General features: G+C 45.8%; 1 protein-coding gene across 1 annotated transcript; it reads left to right on the top strand.

Annotated features, from left to right (window-relative positions):
• The first annotated feature begins 865 nt into the window (after positions 1-865).
• On the top strand, positions 866-26,723 carry LOC141989325 (interferon-induced very large GTPase 1-like). The gene is made up of 4 exons (XM_074955829.1): positions 866-1,148; positions 15,410-15,537; positions 20,651-20,735; positions 21,961-26,723. The coding sequence occupies exons 1-4, from the start codon at positions 866-868 to the stop codon at positions 26,721-26,723; spliced, it is 5,259 nt and encodes a 1,752-aa protein (XP_074811930.1).
• Positions 26,724-27,111: the final 388 nt, after the last annotated feature.

Genomic DNA, 27,111 nt, shown 5'->3' with positions numbered 1-27,111 from the left:
GCCCTAAGTCTCATGTTATCCCTTATATAAACCCGAGCAAACATCTTATCATTAGACAGGATCTCCCAAGGCTGGGACAGAGAGCGGAAGGTAAGTGCCCTTTTGTAGTTCAAGAAAATCTGGAAACTTCTTAGAATACAAATCTCTGGGCCAATCCTGCGCACCTTACTTTTACTCAGCCCTTACTTAGGCTTCAGCTGGGAGTTTACCTGAGGTAAGGCATGAGTTAATAAAGATGGGATGTTGGCACCAAGTCAGATAAGGACGTGCATGAATTTAATAGAAATGTCAATGATAAATATGCCAGGAGGGTATTTCACTCTACTTACAAATGGGGTTGCTGCTAATCTAATCTCTGCCTTTCATATTTACTTCCTCAGGGTCCAAAATATTAGAGACAAGAATCCTGGTAATTACTACAATAGACATGCTGGTATCTAACTAGCAAAACAGCTAACCCCTCATTTCCTGCCCTGGGAAGGAAAAGACGAGTAAAAGGAGGACCTTTGAAACAGCGGGCCAGGAAGGTGTGAGTGATCCAGAACGGCAGTTCAATTTTGGCAGCATTATTGGAGTTGGCCCTCTCTCAACCCCATGGGAACTAACACCCAGTTTGTATGAACCCAGTGAATTGCTATAGCTAATTTCCAGTAGTTATTACAGAACCATTCCACTTTCAACAGGAAACAGGGGAGACTGGTGGGTCTGTTTCTCAAATTGTTTAAATGGCCAATGTCATGATCACGGACAAGGCACTTTCCTAGAGCGTTACTCATTAAACTGAAGCTGTCTCTAGCAGCTTCACAAATCCTGTGTCTTCTGTCTCTTAAAAGCAAATCACTGCGGATCCTGTGATTCAGTGATAATGGCCACTGGTGACAAATACAGGATTCTATGCACCAAACGCAAAGAGCTGATACAACTTATTCAAAGAGACCCTGATAACATCTTGGATGAGTTACTTGCCCTGTCCATCATCACAGAGGAGGAGTACAACAGCTTCAATCAAAAAGAGGACATCGTGATCAAAATCAGGAAGTTGTTAATTCACATACAGAAAAAAGGGGAGTCAACCTGCCAGCAATTTCTGGAGTGTTTAGAAATCCTCTTTCCTGGCACCAATCAGAATTTACAACCTTCTGGCCATGGTAGGTCGAATCTCTTTCTATTCTATTTTTCATTAAAAAAAAGGTAATAGCCATAACACTGAGAGAGAGACAGCATATTTCCCAACTATAACAAAATTTTGCATTATATACGTACATGAATGAACATAAGAATGGCCATACTGGGTCAGACCAAAGATCCTGTCTACTGACAGTGGCCAGTGCCAGGTGCCCCAGAGGGAATGAACAGAACAAGTAATCATCAAGTGATCCATCCCCTGTCATTCATTCCCAGCCTCTGGCAAACAGAGGCTAGGGACACCATCCCTGCCATCCTGGCTAATCGCCATTGATGGACCTATCCTCCCATGAATTTATCTTGTTCTTTTTTGAACCCTGTTATGGTCTTGGCCTTCACAACATCCTCTGGCAAGGAGTTCCACAGGTTGACTGTGCGTTGTGTGAAGAAATACTTCCTTTTATTTGTTTTAAACCTGCTGCCTATTCATTTCATTTGGTGACCCCTAGTTCTTGTGTTATGAGAAGTAGTAAACAACACTTCCTTGTCTACTTTCTCTACACCAGTCCTGATTTTATAGGCCTCAATCATATCTCCCCTTAGCCATCTCTTTTCCAAGCTGAAAAGTCCCAGTCTTAAGCTCTCCTCATAGGGAAGCTGTTCCATACCCCTAATCATTTTTGTTGCCCTTTTCTGAATCTTTTCCAATTCTAATATATATTTTTGAGATGGGGCGACCACATCTGCACGCAGTATTCAAGATGTGGGTGTACCATGGATTTATATAGAGGCAACATGATATTTCTGTCCTGTTATCTGTCCCTTTCTTAATGATTCCCAACATTCTGTTTGCTTTTTTGACTGCCGCTGCACATTGAGTGGATGTTTTCAGAGAACTATCCACAGTGACTCCAAGATCTCTTCCTTGAGTGGTAACAGCTAATTTAGAACCCATCATTTTATAGGTGTAGTTGGGATTATGCTTTCCAATGTGCATTACTTTGCGTTTATCAATATTAAACGTCATCTACCATTTTGTTACCCAGTCACCCAGTTTTGAGAGATCCTTTTGTAGCGCTTCGCAGTCTGCCTGGGTCTTGACTATCTTTAGTAATTTTGTATCATTTGCAAATTTTGCCACCTCACTGTTTATCCCTTTTTCCAGATCATTTATGAATATGTTGAATAGTACAGGCCCCTGCGGGACACCACTATTTACCTCTTTCCATTCTGAAAACTGACCATTTATACCTACCTTTTGTTTCCTATCTTTTAACCAGTTACCAATCCATGAGAGCACCTTCCCTTTTATCCTGTGGCAGCTTACTTTGCTTAAGAGCCTTTGATGAGTGACCTTGTCAAAGGCCTTCCGAAAATCTAAGTACACAATATCCATTGGATCCCCTTTGCCCACATGATTGTTGACCCCCCCTCAAAGAATTCTAGTAGATTGGTGAGGCATGATTTCCCTTTACTAAAACCATGTTGACTCTTCCCCAACAAATTATGTTCATCTATATATCTGACAGTATTTTTCTTTATTATAGTTTCAACCAGTTTACCCGGTACTGAACTCAGGCTTACAGGCCTGCAATGGCAGGGATCACCTCTGGAACCCTTTTTAAAAATTGGCATCACATTAGCTATCCTCCAGTCATCTGATACAGAAGCTGATTTAAATGATAGGTTACAGACTACAGTTAGTAGTTCTTAAATTTCACATTTGAGTTCCTTCAGAACTCTTGGGTGAATACCATCTGGTCCCGGTGACTTATTGCTGTTTAATTTATCAATTGGTTCCAAAACCTCCTCTAATGATACCTCAATCTGGGACAGTTCCTCAGATCTGTCACCTAAAAAGAATGGCTCAGGTTCGGGAATCTCCCTCACATCCTCAGCCATGAAGACCAATGCAAAGAATTCATTTAGTTTCTCCGCAATGGCCTTATCGTCCTTCAGTGCTCCTTTAGCATCTCGATCGTCCAGTGGCCCCACTGGTTGGCTAACTGTTCCTCAAATTCTTTTTTGGCCTCCCTAATTGTATTTTTACCCTTCATTTGCCAGTGTTTATGCTTCTCTCCATTTTCCTCACTAGGATTTAACTTCCATTTTTTAAAGGATGCCTTTTTGCCTCTCACTGCTTCTTTTACTTTGTGGTTTAGCCAAGGTGGCTCTTTTTTGGTTCTCTTACTATGTTTTTTAATTTGGGGTATACATTCAAGTTGAACCTCTACGATGATGTCTTTAAAAGGTTTCCATGCAGCTTGCAGAGATTTCACTTTTGGCACGGTACCCTTTAATTTCTGTTTAACTAACTTCTTCATTTTTGTGTAGTTCCCCTTTCTGAAATTAAATACTACGCTGTTGGGCTGCTGTGGTGTTTTTTCTGCCACAGGGATATTAAATTTAATTATATTGTGGTCACTATTACCAAGCGGTCCAGCTATATTCACCTCTTGGACCAGATCCTGTGCTCCACTTAGGACTAAATCAAGAATTGCCTCTCCTCTTGTGGGTTCCAGGACCAGCTGCTCCAAGAAGCAGTCATTTAAGGTGTCAAGAAACTTTATCTCTGCATCCCGTCCTGAGGCGACATGTACCCAGTCAATATAGGGATAATTGAAATCCCCCATTATTATTGAGTTTTTTATTGTAATAGCCTCTCTAATCTCCCTGAGCATTTCACAGTCACTATCACCATCCTGGTCAGGTGGTCGGTAATATATTACCGCTATATACCTACCACTATATTCTTATTATGAGAGCATGGAATTTCTATCCATAGAGATTCTATGGCACAGTTTGATTCATTTATGGGTTTTACTTCATTTGATTCTACTCTTTCTTTCACATATAGTGCCACTCCTTCCAAAATATTTTGTACCCTGGTGTTACTGTATCCCATTGATTATCCTCATTCCACCAAGTTTCTGTGATGCCTATTATATTAATATCCTTATTCACCCATTTTATTATTTAGACTTCTAGCACTGGTATATAAGCACTTTAAAAACTTGTCTCCTTTGAGCTGTCCGCCATTACACAATATAATTGAATGGGACTCTTTCATTTGACTGTTTCTGATCAGATCCTGCCTGTATTTTATCATTTTCCATCCTCTCGTCCTTAAGAGGACATAGAGAGTCTTAATTAATAGATCTTCTCGATTAATAGATCCTCCCCTAAGGGATGTCCGAACCACATGCTCCTCCACACTTGTCGGCCTTCCACCAGCCCTGAGTTTAAAAACTGCTCCATGACCTTTTTAAATTTAAGTGCCAGCAATCTGGTTCCATTTTGGTTTAGGTGGAGCCCATCCTTCCTCTACAGGTTCCCCCTTTCCCAAAAGTTTCCCCAGTTCCTAATAAATCTAAACCCCTCCTCCCTACACCATTGTCTCATCCACACATTGAGACCTTGCAGCTCTGCCTATCTAACTGGCCCTGCGCATGGAACTGGAAGCGTCTCAGAGAATGCTAACATGGAGGTCCTGGACTTGAGCTTTGCAAACAGGGACTGCTAACAGGGAGCTTCGAGAGGGAGTTTGGAAGGGGAGTGGGAAGGGGGCGAGGTACACTTGCCATTCTTTAAAACCTTTAAACTAAACTTTAATCAAAACTTCTTGTTTTAAACAAAAACCCTATCATTAACCTAGGTAGCTGTAGGAGAGACTGCAGGCAGAAGCCCAGCACCAGATTGGGGGCTATCCAGTTTATTGCACTCAGTGCAGCATGTATGATTACCTGCCCTGTGGGTGGGTGGCATATGTGTGCATTTGGTGCAAGGAGCTTCTGGCCCTCAGAGACCGCGTACGGGCTTTGGAGGCCAGGGTGACAGAACTGGAGGAGCTAAGGGAGGCAGAGAGGTCTGTTGAGGAGGCTTTCAAGGACACTGTAGATTTGTCCCACCTCCGGTCAGACAGCCCCAGCGCTGTTAAGGAGGATGGAAGGCCCAGAGAAGGAGAGCAGTCAACGGGAACAGAGGGAAACCTTCCCATAGTTGGGACCCTCCTTCCAGATGATGTTGGGGTAGCCTCTTGCACTGAGGTTACCTCTCCAGGGGAGGGAACTGCAGTCATTAGGAAAAGGCAGGTGTTAGTAATGGGAGATTTGATCATTAGAAACATAGATAGCTGGGTTTGCGATGACCGGGAGAACCGTATGGTGACTTGCCTGCCTGGTGCGAAGGTTGTGGATCTCTCGAGGCATCTAGATAGACTTATGTGTAGTGCTGGGGAGGAGCCGGTGGTCGTGGTACATGTAGGTACCAATGACATAGGGAAGGGTAGGAGAGATGTCCTGGAGGCCAAATTTAGGCTGCTAGGAAAGAGACTGAAATCCAGGACCTCTATGGTGGCATTCTCCGAAATGCTGCTTGTTCCATGCTCAGGGCCAGGTAGGCAGGCAGAGCTGCAGGGTCTCAATGCGTGGATGAGACGATGGTGTAGAGAGGAGGGGTTTAGATTTATTAGGAACTGGGGAAACTTTTGGGCTAAGGGGAGCCTATACAGGAAGGGTGGGCTCCACCTAAACCAGAGTGGATCCAGGCTGCTGGCACTTCACATTAAAAAAGTTGCAGAGCAGTTTTTAAACAAAGAGATGGTGGTGGGGGGGGGGAAGCTGATGGCTGCAGAGGCACACGTGGATCAGACAGAGAGTTCTCTTCGAGGAGAGTCTATTGAGAGACATTCTCTAGGTTTTAGTCAGGAGAAGAGGATGGAAGAGGATAAAGTATGGGCCAGTTCAGACGAGAAACATTCACATAAAAAAGGATCTGACACATCAGGAAAGGTCAGACAAATAAACAGTGACAAATGTTTAAAGTGCTTGTACACAAATGCTAGAAGTCTAAATAATAAGATGGGTGAACCAGAGTGCCTCGTGTTAAAGGAGAATATTGGTATAATAGGCATCACAGAAACCTGGTGGAGTGAGGACAATCAATGGGACACAATCATTCCGGGGTACAAAATATATCGGGAGGACAGAACAGGTCATGCGGGGGGATGGGGGGGAGTGGCACTATACATAAAAGAAAATGTAGAATTAAATGAAATAAAAATCTTAGATTAATCCACATGTTCAATAGAATCTCTACGGATAGTAATTCCAGGCTCTAATAAGAATATAACAGTAGGGATCTATTATCTACCACCTGACCAGGACAGTGATAGTGATGATGAAATGCTAATGGAGATTAGAGAGGCTATCAAAAGAAAGAACTCAATAATAGAGGGGGATTTCAATTATCCCCATGTTGACTGGGTACATGTCACCTCAGGATGAAATGCAGAGACACAATTTCTCGATACTTTAAATGACTGCTTCTTGGAGCAGCTGGTACAGGAACCCACAAGGGGAGAGGCAACTCTCGATTTAGTCCTGAGTGGAGCGCAGGATCTGGTCCAAGCGGTAACTATAACAGGACCGCTTGGAAATAGTGACCATAATATAATAGCATTTAACATTCCTGTGGTGGGAAGAACACCACAAGAGCCCAGCACTGTGGCATTTAATTTCAGAAAGGGGAACTATGCAAAAATGAGGAGGTTAGTTAAACAGAAATAAAAAGGCACAGTGACTAGGGTGAAATCCCTGCAAGCTGCATGGACACTTTCAAAGACACCATAATAGAGAATCAACTTAAATGTATACCCCCAATTAAACAACACAGTAAAAGAACCACCGTAGCTTAACAACCATGTAGAAGAAGCAGTGAGAGATAAAAAGGCATCTTTTAAAAAGTGGAAGTCAAATCCTAGTGAGGTAAATAGAAAGGAGCATAAACACTGCCAAATTAAGTGTAAAAATGTAATAAGAAAAGCCAAAAAGGAGTTTGAAGAAAAGCTAGCCAAAAACTCAAAAGTTAATAACAAAATGTTTTTTAAGTACATCAGAAGCAGGAAGCCTGCTAAAAAACCAGTGGGGCCCCTGGACAATCGAGATACAAAAGGAACACTTAAGGACGATAAAGTCATTGCAGAGAAACAAAATGAATTCTTTGCTTCAGTCTTCACGGCTGAGGATGTTAGGGAGATTCCCAAACCTGAGCCGTCCTTTGTAGGTGACAAATCTGAGGAGTTGCCACAGATTGAAGTGTAACTAGAGGAGGTTTTGGAATTAATTGATAAACTGAACAATAACTAGTCACCGGGACCAGATGGTATTCACCCAAGTGTTCTGAAAGAACTCAAATGTGAAATTACGGAACTATTAACTATGGTTTGTAACCTGTCCTTTAAATCAGCTTCTCTACCCGATGACTGGAAGACAGGTAATGTAACACCAATATTTAAAAAGGGCTCTAGAGGTGATCCCGGCAATTACAGACCCAGTAAGTCTAACATCAGTACCGGGCAAATTAGTTGAAACAATAGTAAAGAATAAAATTGTCAGACACCTAGAAGAACATAAATTGTTGGGCAAAAGTCAACATGGTTTCTGTAAAGGGAGATCATGTCTTACTAATCTATTTGACAGGTTTCAGAGTAGCAGCCATGTTAGTCTGTATTCGCAAAAAGAAAAGGAGTCCTTGTGGCACCTTAGAGACTAACCAATTTATTTCAGCATAAGTTCTTTGAAGGGGTCAACAAACATATTGACAAGGGGGATCCAGTGGACGTAGTGTACTTAGATTTCCAGAAAGCCTTTGACAAGGTCCCTCACCAAAGGCTCTTAAGTAAATTAAGTTTCACTGGATAAGAGGGAAGATCCTTTCATGGACTGAGAACTGGTTAAAAGACAAGGAACAAAGGGTAGGAATAACTAGTAAATTTTCAGAATGGAGAGGGGTAACTAGTGGTGTTCCCCAAGGGTCAGTCTTAGGACCAATCCTATTCAACTTATTCATAAATGATCTGGAGAAAGGGGTAAACAGTGAGGTAGCAAAGTTTGCAGATTATGCTAAACGGCTCAAGATAGTTAAGACCAAAGCAGACTGTGAAGAACTTCAAAAAGATCTCACAAAACTAAGTGATTGGGCAACAAAATGGCAAATGAAATGTAATGTGGATAAATGGAAAGTAATGCACATTGGAAAAAATAACTCCAACTATACATACAATATGATGGGGGCTAATTTAGCTACAACTAATCAGGAGAAAGATCTTGGAGTCATCGTGGATAGTTCTCTGAAGATGTCCATGCAGTGTGCAGCGGGATGTTTGGAAAAAAAAAAAGCAAACGGGATGTTTGGAATCATTAAAAAAGGGATAGAGAATAAGACGGAGACTATCTTATTGACCTTACATAAATCCATGGTATGCCCACATCTTGAATACTGCATACAGATGTGGTCCCCTCCTCTCAAAAAAGATATACTGTGTGGTAAACCCAGGACAAACCGCTCCAAAGGGCGGGGTAGTAATTAGTCCCAGGGGATTAAAAGGCCCCTCCCTATCCACTGAGGAGAGATAACCAGGGGGCAATAAGGTTCAGCTGGAAAAGGGGTTGCTAGGGAACCAATTAGGTTCAGCTGACTCCAACTAGTTGGGACCTTTTTAAACCCTCCCCGGGGTGGAAGCAGAGGGGGAGTGAGGGGAACAGGGAAGTTGCCAGTAGGCTGTTTGCAGCAAGACACCAGACCTTCCCAGTAGGGAGGCTGCACTCGCTCCCCAGAAGGGAAAGGAAACAAGCACAAGGGACCGACTGAGGAGAGGAGTAGCAGGACCCTGTGCCACCTATAAGGATTTGCCTTGCCCCAAACCTGAGTCTCCAAGGCTAAAAAGGATGGAGCCTGCTGAGGTGAACAAGGTATTTTGCCACAACTGGTGTTAGAAAAGGTTCAGAGAAGGGCAACTAAAATGATTAGGGGTTTGGAATGGGTCCCATATGAGGAGAGATTAAAGGGGCTAGGACTTTTCAGCTTGGAAAAGAGGAGACTAAGGGGGGATATGATAGAGGTCTATAAAATCATGAGTGGTGTGGAGAAAGTGACTAAGGGGAAGTTATTTACTTGCCCCCACAGGGGCCACCAAATGAAATTAATGGGCAGCAGGTTTAAAACAAATAAAAGGAAGTTCTTCACACAGTGCACAGTCAACCTGTGGAACTCCTTGCCTGAGGAGGTTGTGAAGGCTAGGATTATAACAGCGTTTAAAAGAGAACTGGATAAATTCATGGAGGTTAAGTCCATTAATGGCTATTAGCCAGGATGGGTAAAGAATGGTGTCCCAAGCCTCTGTCTGTCAGAGGGTGGAGATGGATGGCAGGAGAGAGATCACTGATCATTACCTGTTAGGTTCACTCCCTCTGGGGCACCTGGCACTGGCCACTGTCGGTAGACAGGATACTGGGCTGGATGGACCTTTGGTCTGACTCAGTATGGCCATTCTTATGACTTCAATCTCTTACCTAGCAGCCTAAATTTGGCCTTCAGGACCTCTCTCCTATCCTTCCCTATGTCATTGGTACCTACATGTACCATGACCATCGGCTCCTCCCCAGCACTACACATAAGTCTATCTAGATGTCTTGAAAATGAAATGTTAATTCTGAACATTTAAATTCACTGCTGCAGTGGTTCTCCAGCTGTGGTCGAGATAATACTTGCTGGTTTTACTCAATATTTCATTGTTTTGTGGTTTTGATGTGGGTGGTGTTTGTTCTTATCAACCTTAACTGTTTTGAATGATGGGTTTTTTTACATTTGAAAATCAGGAAAAAAATATAAAACTGGAGACATTATAAAGAGTACACAGAGACTAGTTGTAAAGCATCCCCTTCCCCAAGTCTCACCCAAATACCCCCATCGTTTCTGCTGCAAGTCCAGCTCTGACAACCCATGTGTGGTTTGTGAGATTTGTTCTTTCAACTGGCAAACCATCTGTGATTTGCCAGCCAGGGCTGCTGTCAGAGGAGCACAGGAGGTGGAAGCCATGTTCCTCAGAGCTACTCAGGAGCAACCTTCCCCTCCATGCCACCTGTGATATTTGGAGGGTACTGGTTTTTACACATTTCTCAGCCGTCCGCCTCTGATGGCAGAGTTCTTTGTGGCCTTTATCTTCACTGCAAGAGTTAGCTAGACTTCGTATACTCAAGTTACCGCACTTGAGCTAGCCTAGCTCTAGTGAGAGCAACCACACTTCAAAACAACACTGGAGTAACACAGAACGATTTGAGTAGCAGAGCGATTGGATTAGGTGCTGCTGAGAGGTAACACTGGATTATTAGCTGGAGCTTCAGCGGCATGCACACACACGCACAAGGTAGCTAACCTGAGTTTAATCTACACTTAACTACAGCTAGAGATTCTTGTTTGTGGACAAGAGTCTAGTTGGGGTAACACGCAAGTTATTACTTAAACTAACTCTGCTGTGAAGACACACCCTGAGAACTGCACATCTTTGACTGACCAGCAGCCCAGCTTCGTTCTTTGGAACAGGACCTAGATGGCTCCAAATGATTTTATATATCAGTTTTCACTGACTGCTGCTCCTTCTACCCATCATTAATTGGCTGATTACTTGTAAGCATCCTACACAGAGCAAAAGTATAAAAAAATGGTAAAAATGCCTGATTCTACATAGACTCATAGAATTTTAAGGCTCGAAGGGACCATTATGATCATCTAGTCTGAACTCCTGCACATTGTGGGCCATAGAACCACACCCACCCCTTCCTGTAATAGACCCAGAACCTCTGGCTGAGTTACTGAAATCCTCAAATCTTGATTTGAAGACTTCAGACCAGCAAGTGACTCCAAGCTGCGGAGGAAGCAAAAAAAAAAAAAAAAAAAGGCCAGTTTCTCTCCCAATCTGACCTGGGAGGGGGAGTCCTTCCCAGCCCCAAATAAGGCAGTCAGTTAGACCCTGGGCATGTGGGTGAGATCCAGCAGCCAAACACCTGGGAAACAAATCACTATAATAACACAGAGCCCTTCCCATCTAGTGTCCCATCTCCAGTCATTGGAGATATTTGCTAATAGCAGTCGTGGCTGACCATATGCCATTGTTGGCAACCTCATCCTATTATCCCCTCCATAAACTTATCAAGTTCAATCTTGAACAAGGTTAGTTTTTTTGTCCCCACTACTCTCCTTGGAAGACTGTTCCAGAACTTCACTCCTCTGATAGTTAGAAACCTTCATCTAATTTCAAGCCTAAACTTATTGATATAAACTGGCTATCCATTTGTTCTTGTGCCAACGTTAGGACTTGACTTAAAATAACTCCTCTCCCTCCCTGGCGTTTAGCCCTCTGATGCATTTATAGAGAGCTGTTATATCTCCCCTCAGCCTTCATTCTGTTAGATTAAATGAGCCAAGCTCCTTAAGACTCCTCTCCTAAGGTAGGTTCTCCAGTCCTCTGATCATCCCAGTAGCCCTTCTCTGCGCCTCTTCCCATATGAATTTGTCTTTCTTAAACACGGGAGGCCAGAACTGCACCCAGTATTCCAGATGAGGTCTCACCAGTGCCTTGTATAATGGCAGTAACACTTCCCTGTCTCGACTGGAAATATCTCGCCTGATGCAAGGTCAGTTCTGGGCACCCCATTTCAGGAAAGATGTGGACAAATTAGAAAGAGTCCAAAAAGCAATGAAAATGATTACAGATCTAGAAAACATGACCTATGAGGGAAGACTGAAAAAATGGGGTTTTAGTCTGGAAAAGAGAAGACTGAGAGGGGACATGACAACAGTTTTCAAGTACATAAAAGGTTGATACAAGGAGGAGGGAGAAAAATTGTTCTCCTTAACCTCTGAGGATAGGACAAGGAGCAATGGGATTAAATTGCAGCAAGGGAGGTTTAGGTTGGACATTAGGGGAAAACTTCCTAACTGTCAGGGTGGTTAGGCACTGGAATAAATTGCCCAGGGAGGTTGTGGAATCTCCATCCTTGGAGATTTTAAAGAGCAGGTTAGACAAACACCTGCCAGAGATAGTTTAGATCAGTGTTCTCAACCAGGGGCTGCAGAGCCCTTTCAGGGGGCCGCAGAGCCCCGGGGCTGAAACCTGGCGCAGCGAGCACCAGTGCTGAAGCCGGGAGCGGCGCAGGGCTGAAGCCAGCAGCCCTCACCCACACCCCAAGCCAGGGGGGCTGAAGCTGGGAGCCCCAACACCTGCCCCCTGAAGCTGGGAGTTGCACTGGGAGCCCCCCTGCCACTACACAGCCCATAGCTACCCCTTCCTTGCACCCTGAGCTACCCCCTTCCCATACACAGCCCTTTAGCTATCCCCTCCCTGCACCCGGAGCGATCCCCTGCCTGCACACAGCCCCTAGCTACTCCCCTGCCTGCACCTTGAACTGTTTTTAAACTTTTTGAACTGAGTCCCCCCTTTGAGTTATATTTTTTTTATTGCATCCCCCCACTACCCAGACAGCTGGGTGGCCTCCTAAGTGAGTCAGGGGGTGGAGGGGGCACGCTGTCCCTGGACCCTGCTGTGCAGAGCTGGCTTGATCCCTGCCAGCCCTTGCCCCCCCGAAATAGAAGTAAATCTATGCCTATGCCCAAGGGTGTCCCCCAGCCCAGAGCCCTGCACTCCCTGCCTCCCGCGCCAAGCCCTGGTGTTTTTATAGGATGTTGAAGGGGGCCTCAGCAAGAAAAAAGTTGAGAACCCCTGGTCTAGATAATACTTAGTCCTGCCGTGAGTGCAGGGGACTGGACTAGACGACCTCTCGAGGTCCCTTCCAGTCCTATGATTCTATGCATCCTAGGATTCCATTAGCCTTTTTCAAGGCCATATCATATTGGTGGCTCATAGTCATCCCGTGATCAATCCATACACCCAAGTCTTTCTCCTCCTCTGTCACTTTCAACGGATATGTCCCCTTCTTATAGCAAAAATTCTTGTTGTTAGTCCCTAAGTATATTACCTTGCACTTTTCCCTATTAGATTTCATCGCATTTCTATCACTCCCGTTTTCAAGGTCATCCAGATCTTGTATGATATTCCAGTCCTCCTCCGTATTGGCAATACCTCCCAACTGTGTGTCTTCTGCAAATTTAATTAGCACACTCCTACTTTTCGTGCCAAGTTCATTAATGAAACTGTTAAATAAGATTGGTCCCAAGACCAATCCCTGAGCAACTCCACTAGTAAACTCCCTGCAGCCTGACAGTTCACCTTCCAGTACAATCCATTGTAGTCTCCCCTTTAACTGGTTCCTTACCTACCTTTCAATTTTCATATTAATCCCCATCTTTTCCAATTGAACTAATAACTTCCCATGTGGAACTATAGCAAATGCCTAACTGAAATTCAGGCAGACTAGATCTACTGCATTTCTTTTGTCTAGAAAATCTGTTATCTTCTGGCATAGTCTTTCTTTTGCAAACCATGTTGTATTTTATCCCAATTACTGTTTGCCTCTATGTCTTTAACTATTCTTTCTTTCAAAATTTCTTCTAAGACCTTGCATACAGCTGAGGTTAAAATAAGAGGCCTGGATCACTTTTTTCTCTTTTCTTAAATATAGGTACTATATTTGCAATTCTCCAGTCATAGGGAAAATTGTTCCAGTGAGAATCTAGCAGCATAATTTTTCCCATGTGGAGGACAATCAGTGGATTATATTGGAATTGGAAAAGGTTCAGAAAAGGGCAACAAAAACTATTAGGGGTATGGAACAGCTTCCTTATGTGGAGAGATTAATAAGACTGGGACTTTTCAGCTTGGAAAAGAGATGGCTAAGGGGAGATATGGCAGAAGCTGGGAATGACCGACAGGGGATGGATCACTTGATGATTACCTGGTCTGTTCATTCCATCTGGGGCACCTGGCACTGGCCACTGTCAGAAGACAGGATACTGGGCTAGATGGACCTTTGGTCTGGCCCAGTATGGCCGTTCTTATGGATTCTTTCCTGTTCCGATTAGGATCCACTTCAGCCTCAGGTCCACATCCCATATCTTAGCTCCTGTCAGACAGCACAGCCTTCTGTTCTCTGGATCAGCTCCGGTGACAGGCCTGTCTTCTTAGTAGGACGTTCCCGGTCACATAGACCTCTCTCTTCCTGGTGTTGGTTCAATTCTCCAGCCTTCCCCCTTGTGATCCCTCTGGCTGCAAGTCTCCCTGCCTTCTGTTCTCACTTGCAATCTTTGGCAAGTCTTCCTCTCTCCTCCTGGGGCTCTGAACTCTGGCTACCTCCATTGACTCTTCTCCTCTTCTTGTGGGTGACTAGCTACTCTTCTCTTCTTCCTTGCCCATCCATTTTCTGTTACTGCCTGCCTCTCCCCTTTATCCAGCTCAGCAAACCTGTTCCTCGGCTCTATTTCTTGTTCGCTAGCTGGTCTTTTCCTCTGCCTTGTTTTCATAGTCACATGCTTCCACTGGCCACTCTCCTCATTTAGCAGCCTACATTCACAGCTCTTCAATTTAGCTTGCATTGAGTCTTGACTTTTCTCTTCAGCTTCCTCTCACCTTCCTTCCATCCTCTGCTCAAATCCTCTTTGAAACTCAACCATGGCTTCTAAAAGCATCTCCAAACCTCTGATCCGCTCTTCAATCAAATCTAGCAGGCATAAAAAGGAAGCAGCTTTCAGGTACCCTCCGCAGAATGACATAAATCCTGCAGCTTCCACATCACTCATCTTCATTGTCTCGTCCATTTCTTGGGTCCCTACCGTGGCTGCTTCTGTAGCTGTCATAGCCTTCCCTCCTCAGCACCTGTCAAAAACAACAACAACACACACACACCCCTTCCCGCAAACTCCCCTTACAAGCTCCCTCTCAAACTTCCCTGTTGTCAGCTCTGTTTTTTGGCTTTGTGTTGCTGCTCATGTGCCGCTGGCTGCTTGGCTGCCTTTATAGGGTCCCTAATCAGGGATGCCTGGCCCCCTAATCAGGGCTCAGCTTTCATCAAAGGCTCTGCTTCTCTCACAACACACTGCCTGCTACCAGACTGCAAACTGAAAAAACATCCCCCTCTATTGCTAAAACCAGTTGCCCTGTATTGGTGCTGATCTATGGTTTTAATTTTCCTAGTAGAGACAAGGCCCAAGGGAAGATTTAACCAGCAGCAAATGCATTTGTTACAAAGATGAGGTTAGCATCTAGCAACATTTCAAACAGAGAAACAAAACGAAAGCATCACTAAGACCAAAAACAGCCAGGAACAGGTGGGGATTTTTCTGGCAGGGAGACTTGAAGACGCCTAGTATTTTTGCATACTGTCTGTTCTCCAAGTGTTTATCCAGTCCTAATTTTCTATGACCCAGGTGATGGGGCTCCAACCTTCCCCCTAGGAAGATGATTCCACGGCTTCATAGGTCTCACTGTCAGGAAGTTTTTCTGGATATTGAGCCTAATCTTTTCTTTCATTAAATTTCATCCTGTTTCTCCTAGCTGTTTCCCAGGGCTCTAAGGGAGACACCAGAGAAGAGCTGGAGGAGAGGACAGAAGGTGAGCCACCAGGGGAATGGCGAAGGGAAAAGGGAGGAGCAGCAGCACTCACCAATGGATGGAGAAAAGAGGCAGGATGAGAGGATGGGCTGTGGAAATAAGACATGATGTCATAAATATAAAGGGAAGGGTAACCACCTTTCTGTTTATAGTGCTATAAAATCCCTCCTGGCCAGAGGTAAAACCCTTTCACCTATATAGGGTTAAGAAGCCAGGATAACCTCACTGGCACCTGACCAAATGACCAATGAGGAGACAAGATACTTTCAAAGCTGGAGGGGGGAGGAACAAAGGGTCTGTCTGTCTGTGTAATGCTTTTGCTGGGAACAGAACAGGAATGGAGTCTTAGAACTTGTTAGTAATTTAGCTAGAAATGCGTTAGATTTCCTTTTGTTTAAATGGCTGGTAAATAAGCTGTGCTGAATGGCATGTATAGTCCTGTTTTGGTGTCTTTTTGTAACTAAAGGTTTTGCCTAGAGGGATTCTCTATGTTTTGAATCTGATTACCCTGTAAGGTATTTACCATCCTGATTTTACAGAGGTGATTCTTTTACTTTTTCTTTCATTAAAATTCTTCTTTTAAGATCCTGATTGCTTTTTCATTGTTCTTAAGATCCAAGGGTTTGGGTCTGTGGTCACCTATGCAAATTGGTGAGGATTTTTACCAAACCTTCCCCAGGAAGTGGGGTGCAAGGGTTGGGAGGATTTTGGGGGGAAAGATGTGTCCAAACTACTTTTTCTCAGGAACCCAGATAAAGTTTGGTGGTGGCAGTGGAAGTCTAAGGGCAAAAGGGTAAAATAGTTTATACCTTGGGGAAGTTTTAACCTAAGCTGGTAAAAGTAAGCTTAGGAGGTTTTCATGCAGGTCCCCACATCTATACCCTAGAGTTCAGAATGGGGAAGGAACCTTGACACACCCACTCCAACTCCCTGGTTTAGATAAACCACAAACAAGTTTATTAACCACAAAAGATAAATTTTAAGTGAGTATAAGGGATAGCAAACAGATCAAAGCAGATTACCTAGCAAATAAACTAAACACACAAACTAAACTTCTTATACTAAATATACTGGATATGAATTAGCAGATTCTCACCCTAAGAGATGATACAAGCAGGCTGAAGATTCTTAAGGGGCAAGCTGCACTTGCTTTACATCTTAGAACCCCCCAGGTGTTTCCTTCACAGGCTAGAAATCCCTTTAGCCTGGGTCCTGCGCTTCCCCCAGTTCAGTCTTTGTTCTTGCGTGTTTCCAAGACTCTTCTTGGGTGGGGAGTGAAGAACCCTTATGATGTCACTCCCCATCTTATATAGCTTTTTCATATGGCAGGACAGTGGCGGATTTAGAGTTAGTGGAGCCCTGTGCTCAGCTTCATTTTTGGGCCCCCCCCTTGGGACCCAGCCAAGAAAAAGAACATTCTCTCTTATCTCCCCCCCCGCCCGGCCCCGCTGTTCATTCTTTTGTTCTTCATTGTCCTCCTATAAGAAATAGGAAGAAAATGAAAATAAAGTGAGGTACCTTGATTGTTTTTGTAGTCTAACTTATTTTTCCACAGACCACTTGAAAATTGCTGAGGGTCTCAATGGATCACTTAATGATCTTTCCAAATATTGTTTGTACCATTAGCTAACTATTGTAAAGTGCTTTGGATAAGAGTGCTTATTAAACAAAATGTAAAAAAAGTTGGGGTGCAGGGTCTGTCCAGGAGTTAGGATGTGGGAGGAGGCTCAGAGCTGGGGCAGGGGGTTGGGGTGTTGAGCGCTTACTTGGGGCAGCTCCTGTTTGGTGCAAGGGGTGCAGGTGGGGATGTGGGGTGGGGGTGAAGGAGCTCCTGTTTGGTGAGAGTGGGATGTGGGGAGGTGCAGGAGTCAGGGCTGGGGTTGTGTGAGGGGGTGCGGGAGTCAGGGAGGGCAGGGGGCTGGGCAGTGTGTGAGGGGGTGCGGGAGTCAGGGAGGGCGGCGGGGGCTGGGCGGTGTGTGAAGGGGTGCTGGAGTCAGGGAGGGTGGCAGGGGGCTCCCTGTGTGTGAAGGGGGTGAATAAATTGGGGCTGGGGTTGTGGGGCTGGGGGCGTATGTGTAGAGGGAGTGCAAGGGCCCCACCTCTGCTCCGTCCTGCCCAGATTCCAGCCCTTCACCAAGTCCCTGCTCCCAAGTGCGCTACAGCCCTGCTCCTCCCCCTCCCTCCTGGAGCATCCTGAGCGCTGGCAAACAGCTGTTTGGAGGCAGGGGAAGTGCTGGGAGGGTGGGGGAGGAGAGGGGATGTGGCGCGCTCGGGGAGGGGGGAGATTGGCTGCCAGTGGGGGCGGGTGAAGCCTGCAGCAGGAGCCAGCAGGATCAAGCTTCTGCCCCTGCAGCTGCCCAGCCCTGGGGCCCCCTGTTGTTGGGGGGTTCCTGTGCCAGGGCACCCTGTGTTTTATGGTAAATCCTCCTCTGGGCGAGGGGCAAGAGCACAGCAGGGCATGGGCAGGGAGGATTGGTCCCCAGCTGGAGCAAGGCAGGGGCAGGGGGGCAAAAGCACAGCGGGGCAGGAGCTAGGGTTGCTCCCTGGAGCAAGGGAGGGACCAGGGGTAAACCGCAAGCGCAGCAGAGCTGGGGAGGGGGTAAACAGGATCCCACCCACACACCTACCCACATAGAGCGGGTACCTACTTTCTCCCTGGTCCTAGCCCCCCACCCTTCCTCTGCTGCAGAGCAGCTGAGCGGCAAGCAGGGACTCCATCCCCTCCACTCCACTCCGGGCGGTTGGTTGACAGCCCCTGGCTTTGGGGTTCCTGAGCCCAGGGGAGCCTGAAGCGGCAGACTGTCCATCACCGGCAACCCGGAGGAGCGGCAAGGCATGTGGTGGGGAGACGAAAGGAGCCCTCAGCCGGACAGCTGAGAGGAGGAGCGATGGGCGGGAGCAGGGGGAGGAGAAGTCCAGGGTCCAGGTCGTCCGGGGAAGGGGCTGGAGAGGAGATCCAGCACTGCGGCTGCTGGGCTGTAGCGGAGGTGGAGTGCCGGGCCCGGGGGGGCCCCTGCTGTGCACGGGCCCAGTGCCATGGTGCCTTTGGCACCATTATAAATCCAGTACTGCCCCCCACCAGTGACAGCAGTCTGCCTGCCGCTGTGTTCCTAGTGCCGGGCAGAACAGGAGCATTCCAATGATTTGTTCTTTGTTCCCCAAAGAGAGCAGCACACTCAGCTGTCAGATACTTCTCAGAGCTTTGAAAGGGGAGGGACACATGCCTGCAGGGCAGCAGAAATCAAAACACTGAACAGAGCGATCAGAACTGGCATTGTGGGATACTGGCGGAAGCCAGTTCTGTCCACAAAACAAACAGCAGTGTCTACGCTGGCTCTTTGTCAACAATAAAGGGAGGGGGAAAGAAAAAACTCTCTCTTAGGGTGGACATTTTTTGTTGCCGAAACCAGACGTTTTTCCCAGCAAAAGTCGCATTGCAGTGTGAACGCTCTCACTGTTTTGTCGCCAAAAGGCAGTTTTTGGCGACAAAACTTAGTAGGGTAGACAAGGCCTGAGCCTTGCTGGGGTGAAGTATCACGGAACTGTTGCAGCTGGAGGAGACTCCTAGAGGTGGAGGTGGGTTCGATTCCCCCCAGTGCTGCTGGGAGCGCGCCAGCCAGGGGCTCCTAGCTGCAAGTCACAGTCAGTAGAGGATTAACACATGGGCCCATGGGGCCCATGCCCAGAGGCCCTGGCCAATTTGAAAAATGGGTGTCCTGAGCCTTGGAAGGAGCCACAGGGTGGAAGCCCTGAGCCCCAGCAGGAGCTGCAGATGGGACAGCAGCCCCAAGCCTGGGGATTCTCAGCTAGACATTGCCCCACCTTTCTAGCCTGTGGAGTCTGATCTGGTAGCATTCTCAGAGCATGCCTGCTGGCTCAAGCCTTGCACAAAAGACAGCCCAGGGCAACCAGACTGGTGATCTTTTGAGCTGGATGGAATATGCATCCCCCAGAATACTCAATAGGGCAATCGCCTGTGATGTGGGAGGCCCCTTTTCAAAAACCCAGTCTGGCTGATTTCAAGGAGGGACTTGAACTTGGATCTCCCACACTCCAGCAGGCTTTTGGCTATAATGGGGTGGGGTCTCTCAGCGGATGACCTAGTTTAGGAGCCTAACTTCAGGAGAGGGTTTACAGCTGAGAATCCTGAGCAGATATAGGCATCTCTCTCTGGCCCAGAGTTAAGTATCTAATTACCTTTGAGGGGCAGGGCTTAGGTCCCACCCTTTTCATCAGTATTTCATTTTGGTTCCTGGCTCAGCATGCTGACTTCTGTGAATCCCATTTCTAGGTGTCTACTCTCCCCATGCATTATATAGGGAGCCTGGGATCCTAGCTCGGGACTGAGGAGTCCAGTGGGCAGCAGGGCGCTTAAAAATTATGTGTTGCAATGCTGAGTGTTGCAACGCCTAAAGTCCCTTTGTGGATAACATGCATTGAACAGTGAATTACCATTCCCCACACACATACACATCTATTGGGGTTGGTCCTGCTTTGAGCAGGGGGTTGGACTAGATGACCTCCTGAGGTCTCTTCCAACCCTAATCGTCTATGATTTAGCCCCCCCACTGTCTGTAGTTGGATGGCCATCAGAGATACACAATTAAGGAGACTCTGCTACTGCAGAACACAAATCCCCTGCATACTTACAGAGCTGAGGCTCTCCACTGACACTCCTCTGACTAACTGCATCTTAACATGACTCTGAAGTTTCAGACCTAGCAAGGAGTAACAGTGAGTGCAAAGACCAGCAAACTAAAAACCAGAATCCAACAATAAAATATAATGCCATGTAACACCTTCTCTAAAAAAACAGATACAAATCAAGTTAATTTCTGGCCTCACAAATGACCCATCTGCCTTGAGAGAGAACCCAGTTAACAATGTGAGAACCTCTCTACAATTTTACCCCTTCTCCTTGCACCCCTGTCCCCACATTTGCTTCCTGATTGGATTGATGTCCCAATAAAATCACCTAACCAACTAATCAATTTGGGGCTTTTCCTCTCCTTCAATAAATACATTTTGCTCCTCTCAGTAGCTCCTAATGCTGTAACTCCTATCATTGCTCCTAGTGAAAATGAGCAGACAGTTACCACTCGGCTTTCTCACGCCCTACTCCCACCTGGGAAAAATAAAGAGCTGAGAAATCCATGTGCCCTGCTCCCCACCTCCCTGTCACAGGCCTCCCTGCCACTCTTTTCACTGCTCACTCACCTCACTGTGTCATGGGCCTACTGCTTCCTGGTCACAGGTCCCTACCAGGAAAGTGACACCTTGGACGATTGCTCATTCACTCTCCCTCGTCTTCCTGCAATTTGGGCCCCGCATGCTGCTCCTGAGGTGGGGATGGAGCTTTGCACGGGGGCTGTACCTGCACTCACACTCTAGGATTACTCTGATTCTGTGCCAAGAGGATTGAAAAGGCAGCGTGTATGTATGTTCTGACCTCAGCAACGCTCTATACTTTCAGTGGAGAGAGGAGCTCTTTTAGGGCCTGTCTACACTGGAGCTCGAAGTGCAATTTCCAGCTTGGGCAGACATACCCGCGCTAGCTTTGATCAAGCGAGCACACTAAAGGTAGACGCTAGCTGCGGTGGTGTGGGCTAGCTTCCTGAGCACGTACACAGGATCTCAGATGGGATTGTACGCGGGCATCCCACGACCCCGCCACTGTGGCTACACTTGTATTTTTATCACACTAGATCAAACAAAGCTAGCATGCCTATGTCTATTCCAGCTTGAAATTACACCTCCAGCTCCAGTCTGCATGTACCAATAAGGGATGAGGGCACCAGTCCCACCAGCCCCTCCCTCCAGAGACAGCCCTCTACCGTGATGCTGTAAAGAAGGTGGGGGGAGCACTGCCAGACTCTCCTTCCGCCCCTTCCCGACCCCCCACTGTTCCCTCATATGGCTGCTGGAGAGAAGGGAGAAAAGAACAGTATATGCTGTAAAGCAGTGGTTCTCAACCAGGGGTCTGGGGCCCCCTAGGGGGCCTTGAGCAGGTTTCAGGGGGGCCTCCAAGCAGGGCCAGCATTGGACTCGCTGGGGCCCAGGGCAGAAAGCTGAAGCCCCACTGCATGGGGCTGAAGCCCAGCTCCCTGAGCCCTGCCACCCGGGGCTGAAGCTGGAGCCTGAGCAATGTAACTTCGTGGGGGTCCCTGTGGTGTGGGGCCCCAGGCAATTGCCCTGCTTGCTACCCCCTAATGCTGCCCCCAGCTTTTATATGCAGAAAACCAGTTATTGTGGCAGAGGTGGGCTGTGGTGTTTTTATAGCATGTTGAGGAGGGCCTCAGAAAGAAAAAGGTTGAGAAGCCCTGCTGTAAAGGTTAGTTAAAGAAATAGAAGAGGGGGATTAGTTTATTAGCTTTAACTCCATTAGCCCCTAATTACTAGCCACCAATGGAATTTTCCTTTTAAATTATTAAGATTTTACATCATTAATTCCATCTCTAAAAATGTTCTGTCTGGGAATATCTAACTTCCGAAAGTCGTGAGAATCCTATTTTCATTTTGTTTTACAGAGAAAAATAACGCTTTTCAAGGACTCCTTTCTCAGCTAAACCTGCAGGAATACCAAAGCACAAAACTCAGGCTGCAGCATGTCCTGGAAATTGGCTCAGAAAGTATAGAAAACTGGACTCCTCAGATGTTAGGGGATTTACCGTGGCATTTCCTGAGGAAACTAATGACTCTGAATGGGACAGCCAGAAACACAAGCCTTGTGCATAGAGCATATGATGATGAAGGAGGCAGTGAGGAGGCACAGATTGCAGGTGGAGATGTTTTTAGTTTTAGTGACACTGACATCAGAGAGTCTCTACATCCCCTCGATGTTCTCTGTGCCGTTCTGCTTTGCTCCGACAGTTTCCTACAGCAGGAGATCCTGTCCAAAATGTCCATGTGCCAGTTTGCCCTCCCTCTGCTGCTACCTCCCATCAACACCCCCAAGTGCACCCTACTGCTGTGGGCCATGAGGGACATTGTGAGGAAGTGGAGGCCGCACTCCCTGGCAGAGAGCAGAGGGTTCAGAGAGGAGAGCCTGGTGCTCACAGCAATGCCAACCATTTCCTTTGTGCGGATGGGGAGCTGCAGCTTCTCCAAGTCCAAACTCCTCAATGAGGTTCTCAGCCCCTCCCAGCAGCACCACGATTTCTTTATCCATCGGGACATGGACTCTGGGAATGTCCCTCGGGAAATCGCAGATGGGCTGGTTGAGATTTCCTGGTATTTCCCTGCTGGGAGGGAGAATTCAGATCTTTTCCCAGAACCCGTTGCAGCTACAAATCTGCGTGGAGACATTGAATCTCACTGGCTGCAGTTCAGCTTTTTAACAGTGGTCTCCTCAGCAGTGTTCATAGTTACTGAGAGCATCAGTGAGAGACAATACACGCTGTTATCATCCCTGCAGGGATCAGCCACTAAATACTACTTCATCCTCAACTGCAAGAATGGAAATCCCAAGGAAACATTGGGATTCCTTAATAAGTTGGCTCCAGTGCTGAATCTGAGCAAATCGCAACTGCTGAAGAAAGACAGCACCACAAATAATGCAGGATTTGTTCAAAAACTGAAATATACAATAAAAAGCATAACAAGTTCACCTCCCGAGAGAATGAATTTGGAAGCCATGGCTGTGACTGCACGTGAACTAGGAATCCAGGTAGATGAGGACCGTAAGGAATGCCAGAGTGCAAGCAAGCGGGCGAGAGAAATCACTGTGGAAATAAAAGATGTGGCAAAGTACAAGAGGGAAATGCTGAGACTGCAGGGGGATCTCTGGGAAAAATTGGCTAAAGTGGAAAAAGAACTGTGCAGAATGAGAAGGCAAGGGGAGACTGCCACTGAAGACTATAAATCTCAACTGAGAGAGGAACTGTTGGAATTACGTAGACAGCAGAATCAATGTGACCTTACTGATGGATTGATTAAATTTATTAATGGAATAGAACAATTGCCTTTAATGGAGAAACATTACTTCCTGAAATGGATGAAGTTTAGCCTGGATCACATTGCTCGAGATAATCTTTTTAAACTACGGGATCAATATAAAGGGGAAAGTAAAATGGCAGGAGATGACCCACAAGCACTAACTATGCTGGATAAATTAATATCTACCACTTCCTTAGGGGTTGAGCATTTCATGCGTGAGTTGGGGCAGTTCTATGAAGCTGAATGCTCAATGGTTAAAGAAGGAGACAAGGCAGAATGCCAAAGACATTTCATCCATCTCCCAGGCATAGCAGCTGACCTGATGCTGGAAGGGTTTCCTATGGAACTGTTAGATGGAGATTCATCCAACATCCCACTGCATTGGGTGACAGATGTTCTGACTGAGCTCCATGCCAAGCTGGGGGGAAGGTCCAGAATGGTGGTTCTGACGGTGCTGGGAGTACAGAGCACTGGGAAATCCACCCTCCTCAACACCATGTTCGGCCTGCAGTTTGCAGTGAGCAGTGGCCGATGTACGCGGGGAGCCTTCATGATGCTCATTAAAGTGGCAGAGAACTTTCAGCAGGAACTGGGCTGTGACTTCATCCTGGTGATAGACACAGAAGGCTTGAAAGCCCCTGAACTGGCCCTGCTGGAGGATAGTTATCAACATGACAATGAGCTGGCCACACTGGTGATTGGGTTAAGTGACATAACCATCGTTAACATGGCCATGGAGAATGCCACTGAAATGAAGGATATTCTGCAAATTGCGGTCCATGCCTTTCTCAGAATGGAGGAAATAGGGCAAAAAGCCAACTGCCAATTTGTGCATCAGAATGTCAGTGATGTGTCTGCGCGTGAGCAAAACATGAGGGACAGGAAGCACCTCCTAGAGCAGCTGAATGAAATGACCAAAGCTGCAGCTAGGATGGAAAAACAATGTAAAAAAGTGAAATTTTCATGTATTATGGACTATGATGCAGAGAAACACAACTGGTACATCCCTGGGCTGTGGCATGGAGTCCCTCCCATGGCTCCAGTGAACATGGGATACAGTGAGAGGGTGTGTGAGCTAAAGAAATACCTGCTTGATTTTATAAAGAAACAGTCACGTAATAGAGCCCCTAAGGACATTCCCCAGTTTGTCAAATGGGTGGAGAGCCTGTGGAATGCTGTAAAACACGAGAACTTCATCTTCAGTTTCAGAAACAGCCTTGTAGCTGAAGCCTATAACCAGCTGTCTATGAAGTATTCCGAGTGGGAGTGGCATTTCCGCAAAGAGATACATCTCTGGGTATCTGAAAAGGAAACTGTCATTCAGAATCAGACATCAGAGAAACTACAGGCTAGTGCCTTATCCATGTTGAAAAATGAGGCACAGGAAAAACTGCAGCACGAGAAACAAAAAGTTTTGGATAATTTACAAGATTATTTTGAAAGTGGAGTTTCGAATCTGCACCTGATAGAAAAGTACAGAGAAGATTTTATCAGGAGTGCAAACAGCCTCAAAAACGAACTTGAGAGCTACTCCGAGCACAAGTGCGAGGTAGCAATTCGAATTCGAAAAGGCCAGCACAAGACAGAAAACATCCAGACCTCATACATGCAGATAATTGAAGGGAAAGTTGACAGGGTCTTGGATGAATGTAGGAATAAAAAACATAAACTAGAGCATGAGGAACTGAAATCAGAATTTGAAAACATGTGGAGAGAAACACTGTCAGAGTTGAAGTTCAGCAGCTTACAGAAACGTGAAGTTTATCGAGAGATGGAGTCCCAGTTGAGAAAGGACCTGGCAAATCGAGGGAGTGCCGTCAGGCAGAAGCTACAGGATTTAGGTAGTTTGTTGTTTCATGGAATTAACAATTTCAGAATGAAAAACAAGTACATAGATACAGCATGGATCAAAACTATGAAACAACTCTTGTCCACAGGGGAATGTGAAACAACTGTTCACACAGAAGAACTTGCTAAATCCTTAATAGAAGAGGGTAAAAGATACTCGGAAGAAAAGGTAAATTCCAAAGTGGACTACGATGAAATCCATTGCAGAGAACTGCTGAACATGATCAATGAGAGGCTCCAACAGGAGGATGTTAAAAAACTCGGCACTACTGCTTGCTTTGAAGTTGACCTGAAAATTCATATTTTGGGGGAGGCGGCTTGGAGATTTCAGAAGATGCATGAAGATTTTATCCAACAAAATGATCCTCAGTGTCGTCTAGAGAAGCTGAAACTTCAGTATTTCTCCACCTTCACTGACCTGTATTTGGAAAAAGATGAGAACCAAACAAGGGCCAGGGATTTCTGTTATCAGTGTCTCAAACCTGCCTTGGTGGATCATATCAACAAAAGGCTAGGAATAGAGATAGTAGATGACATTCTCAACAAGGCAGAGTCCATTGAATATGGCAGCCGGACCTTTTTCCAGTTCACTGTACAGAAAAAGCTTCTGGAGGAGATGAACTTTGATAACTATGTGAAATATATTAAAAACTATGAAGAATTTGTCAAAACCTGGATTCAGAGATGGATGATGGATCATTACAGGGAGACTAAGCGTCTGGGAGAGTTGGAGAAAAAGATTCTATCTACAATAGTAAAGAAAGTGAGGGAAGTTCTGGAAAGCTCCAAAAATGAAAAAAATACCACAGTCTTAGCATTTTTAAACAACTTTTGTGAAGCGCTGCAGCAGGACCTAGTCATTTCCAAGGACAACTTACTTGGGATACAGTTTAAAAACACAGCAAAAACAGGCCAGTTTTGTGCTAATATTCAAACTTTTCTTCTGGATCTGGAACAAGAAATCTTACTCCAATTTGGTGGTTTGGATATTCAGGCCAAACTCTCCAATCTGTCATTAAAACCCCAGGATGAGATCTTCAAGCAAGTGTTTGGCTGTGGGAAGCAGTGTCCATTTTGTAAAGTCCCCTGTGAAGCAGGAGGCAGTGACCACAAGGAGCATTTTGCATCTGTGCATCGGCCACAAGGATTATGCGGTTACAGGTATCTTGATACACAAAAACTTGTCTATGATATATGCTCATCTGAAGTGGTTTCTGAGAACTCATTCCGAAATTCAGTCACAAAAGGGAAACGTCATCCCTACAAAGATTATCGCATCTATTACCCAGACTGGCGCATTCAGCCAGATCCCAGCATTGAGGCTTCTGATTACTGGAAGTTTATTTTTCAGAAGTTCAATCACCAGTTAGCTAACAGTTATAATGCTAACCCAGCAGATCTCCCAAGAGACTGGGGAAAAATAACTGAAACTCGGGCACAGGAAGGCCTAAAAGAAGTCTTTAACATGAAATAAAAACATGGTGAGAGCCTGTTGAAATGGAATATACATATGTTTAAATATTTGAAACTTTCCTTAATTTTAAAAAATGGCATATTACAAAATATTCTGTATTGTATTTTTTAAGTCTCAGAACCTCATGTTCACTTCACAGCTTCTAAGTCGAGCTGACAGGTTTCTGATTTTTCATGTCACATGACAACTTATGATACAATGTACAGAGTGACTGCTATACAATTACTGCTAGGAACATAAGAACGGCCACACTTGACCAGAGCAGAGTGGACCATTTAGTCTACTATCCTGTCTCCGAGAGTGGGCAATACCAGATACTCCATAAGAAGATTCAAGGAACCCTGAATGGACAGTTGTGGAACAACAGAAATTTCTTCCTAACAAATTA

The sequence above is a fragment of the Natator depressus genome, chromosome 6 (genome assembly GCF_965152275.1).
Source record: "Natator depressus isolate rNatDep1 chromosome 6, rNatDep2.hap1, whole genome shotgun sequence".
Classification (NCBI taxonomy): domain Eukaryota; kingdom Metazoa; phylum Chordata; order Testudines; family Cheloniidae; genus Natator; species Natator depressus.
This window is presented reverse-complemented; position numbering and strand designations above follow the sequence as displayed.

Excerpts from the sequence above, each read along its gene's own strand:
- LOC141989325 (XM_074955829.1), top strand. The coding sequence starts at position 866 with ATGGCCACTGGTGACAAATACAGGATTCTATGCACCAAACGCAAAGAG. Across the intron at positions 15,538-20,650 it reads CCAATGGATGGAGAAAAGAG|GCCTCCCTGCCACTCTTTTC; the intron begins GCAGGATGAGAG and ends TCCCTGTCACAG. Across the intron at positions 20,736-21,960 it reads CACAGGTCCCTACCAGGAAA|TCGTGAGAATCCTATTTTCA; the intron begins GTGACACCTTGG and ends AACTTCCGAAAG.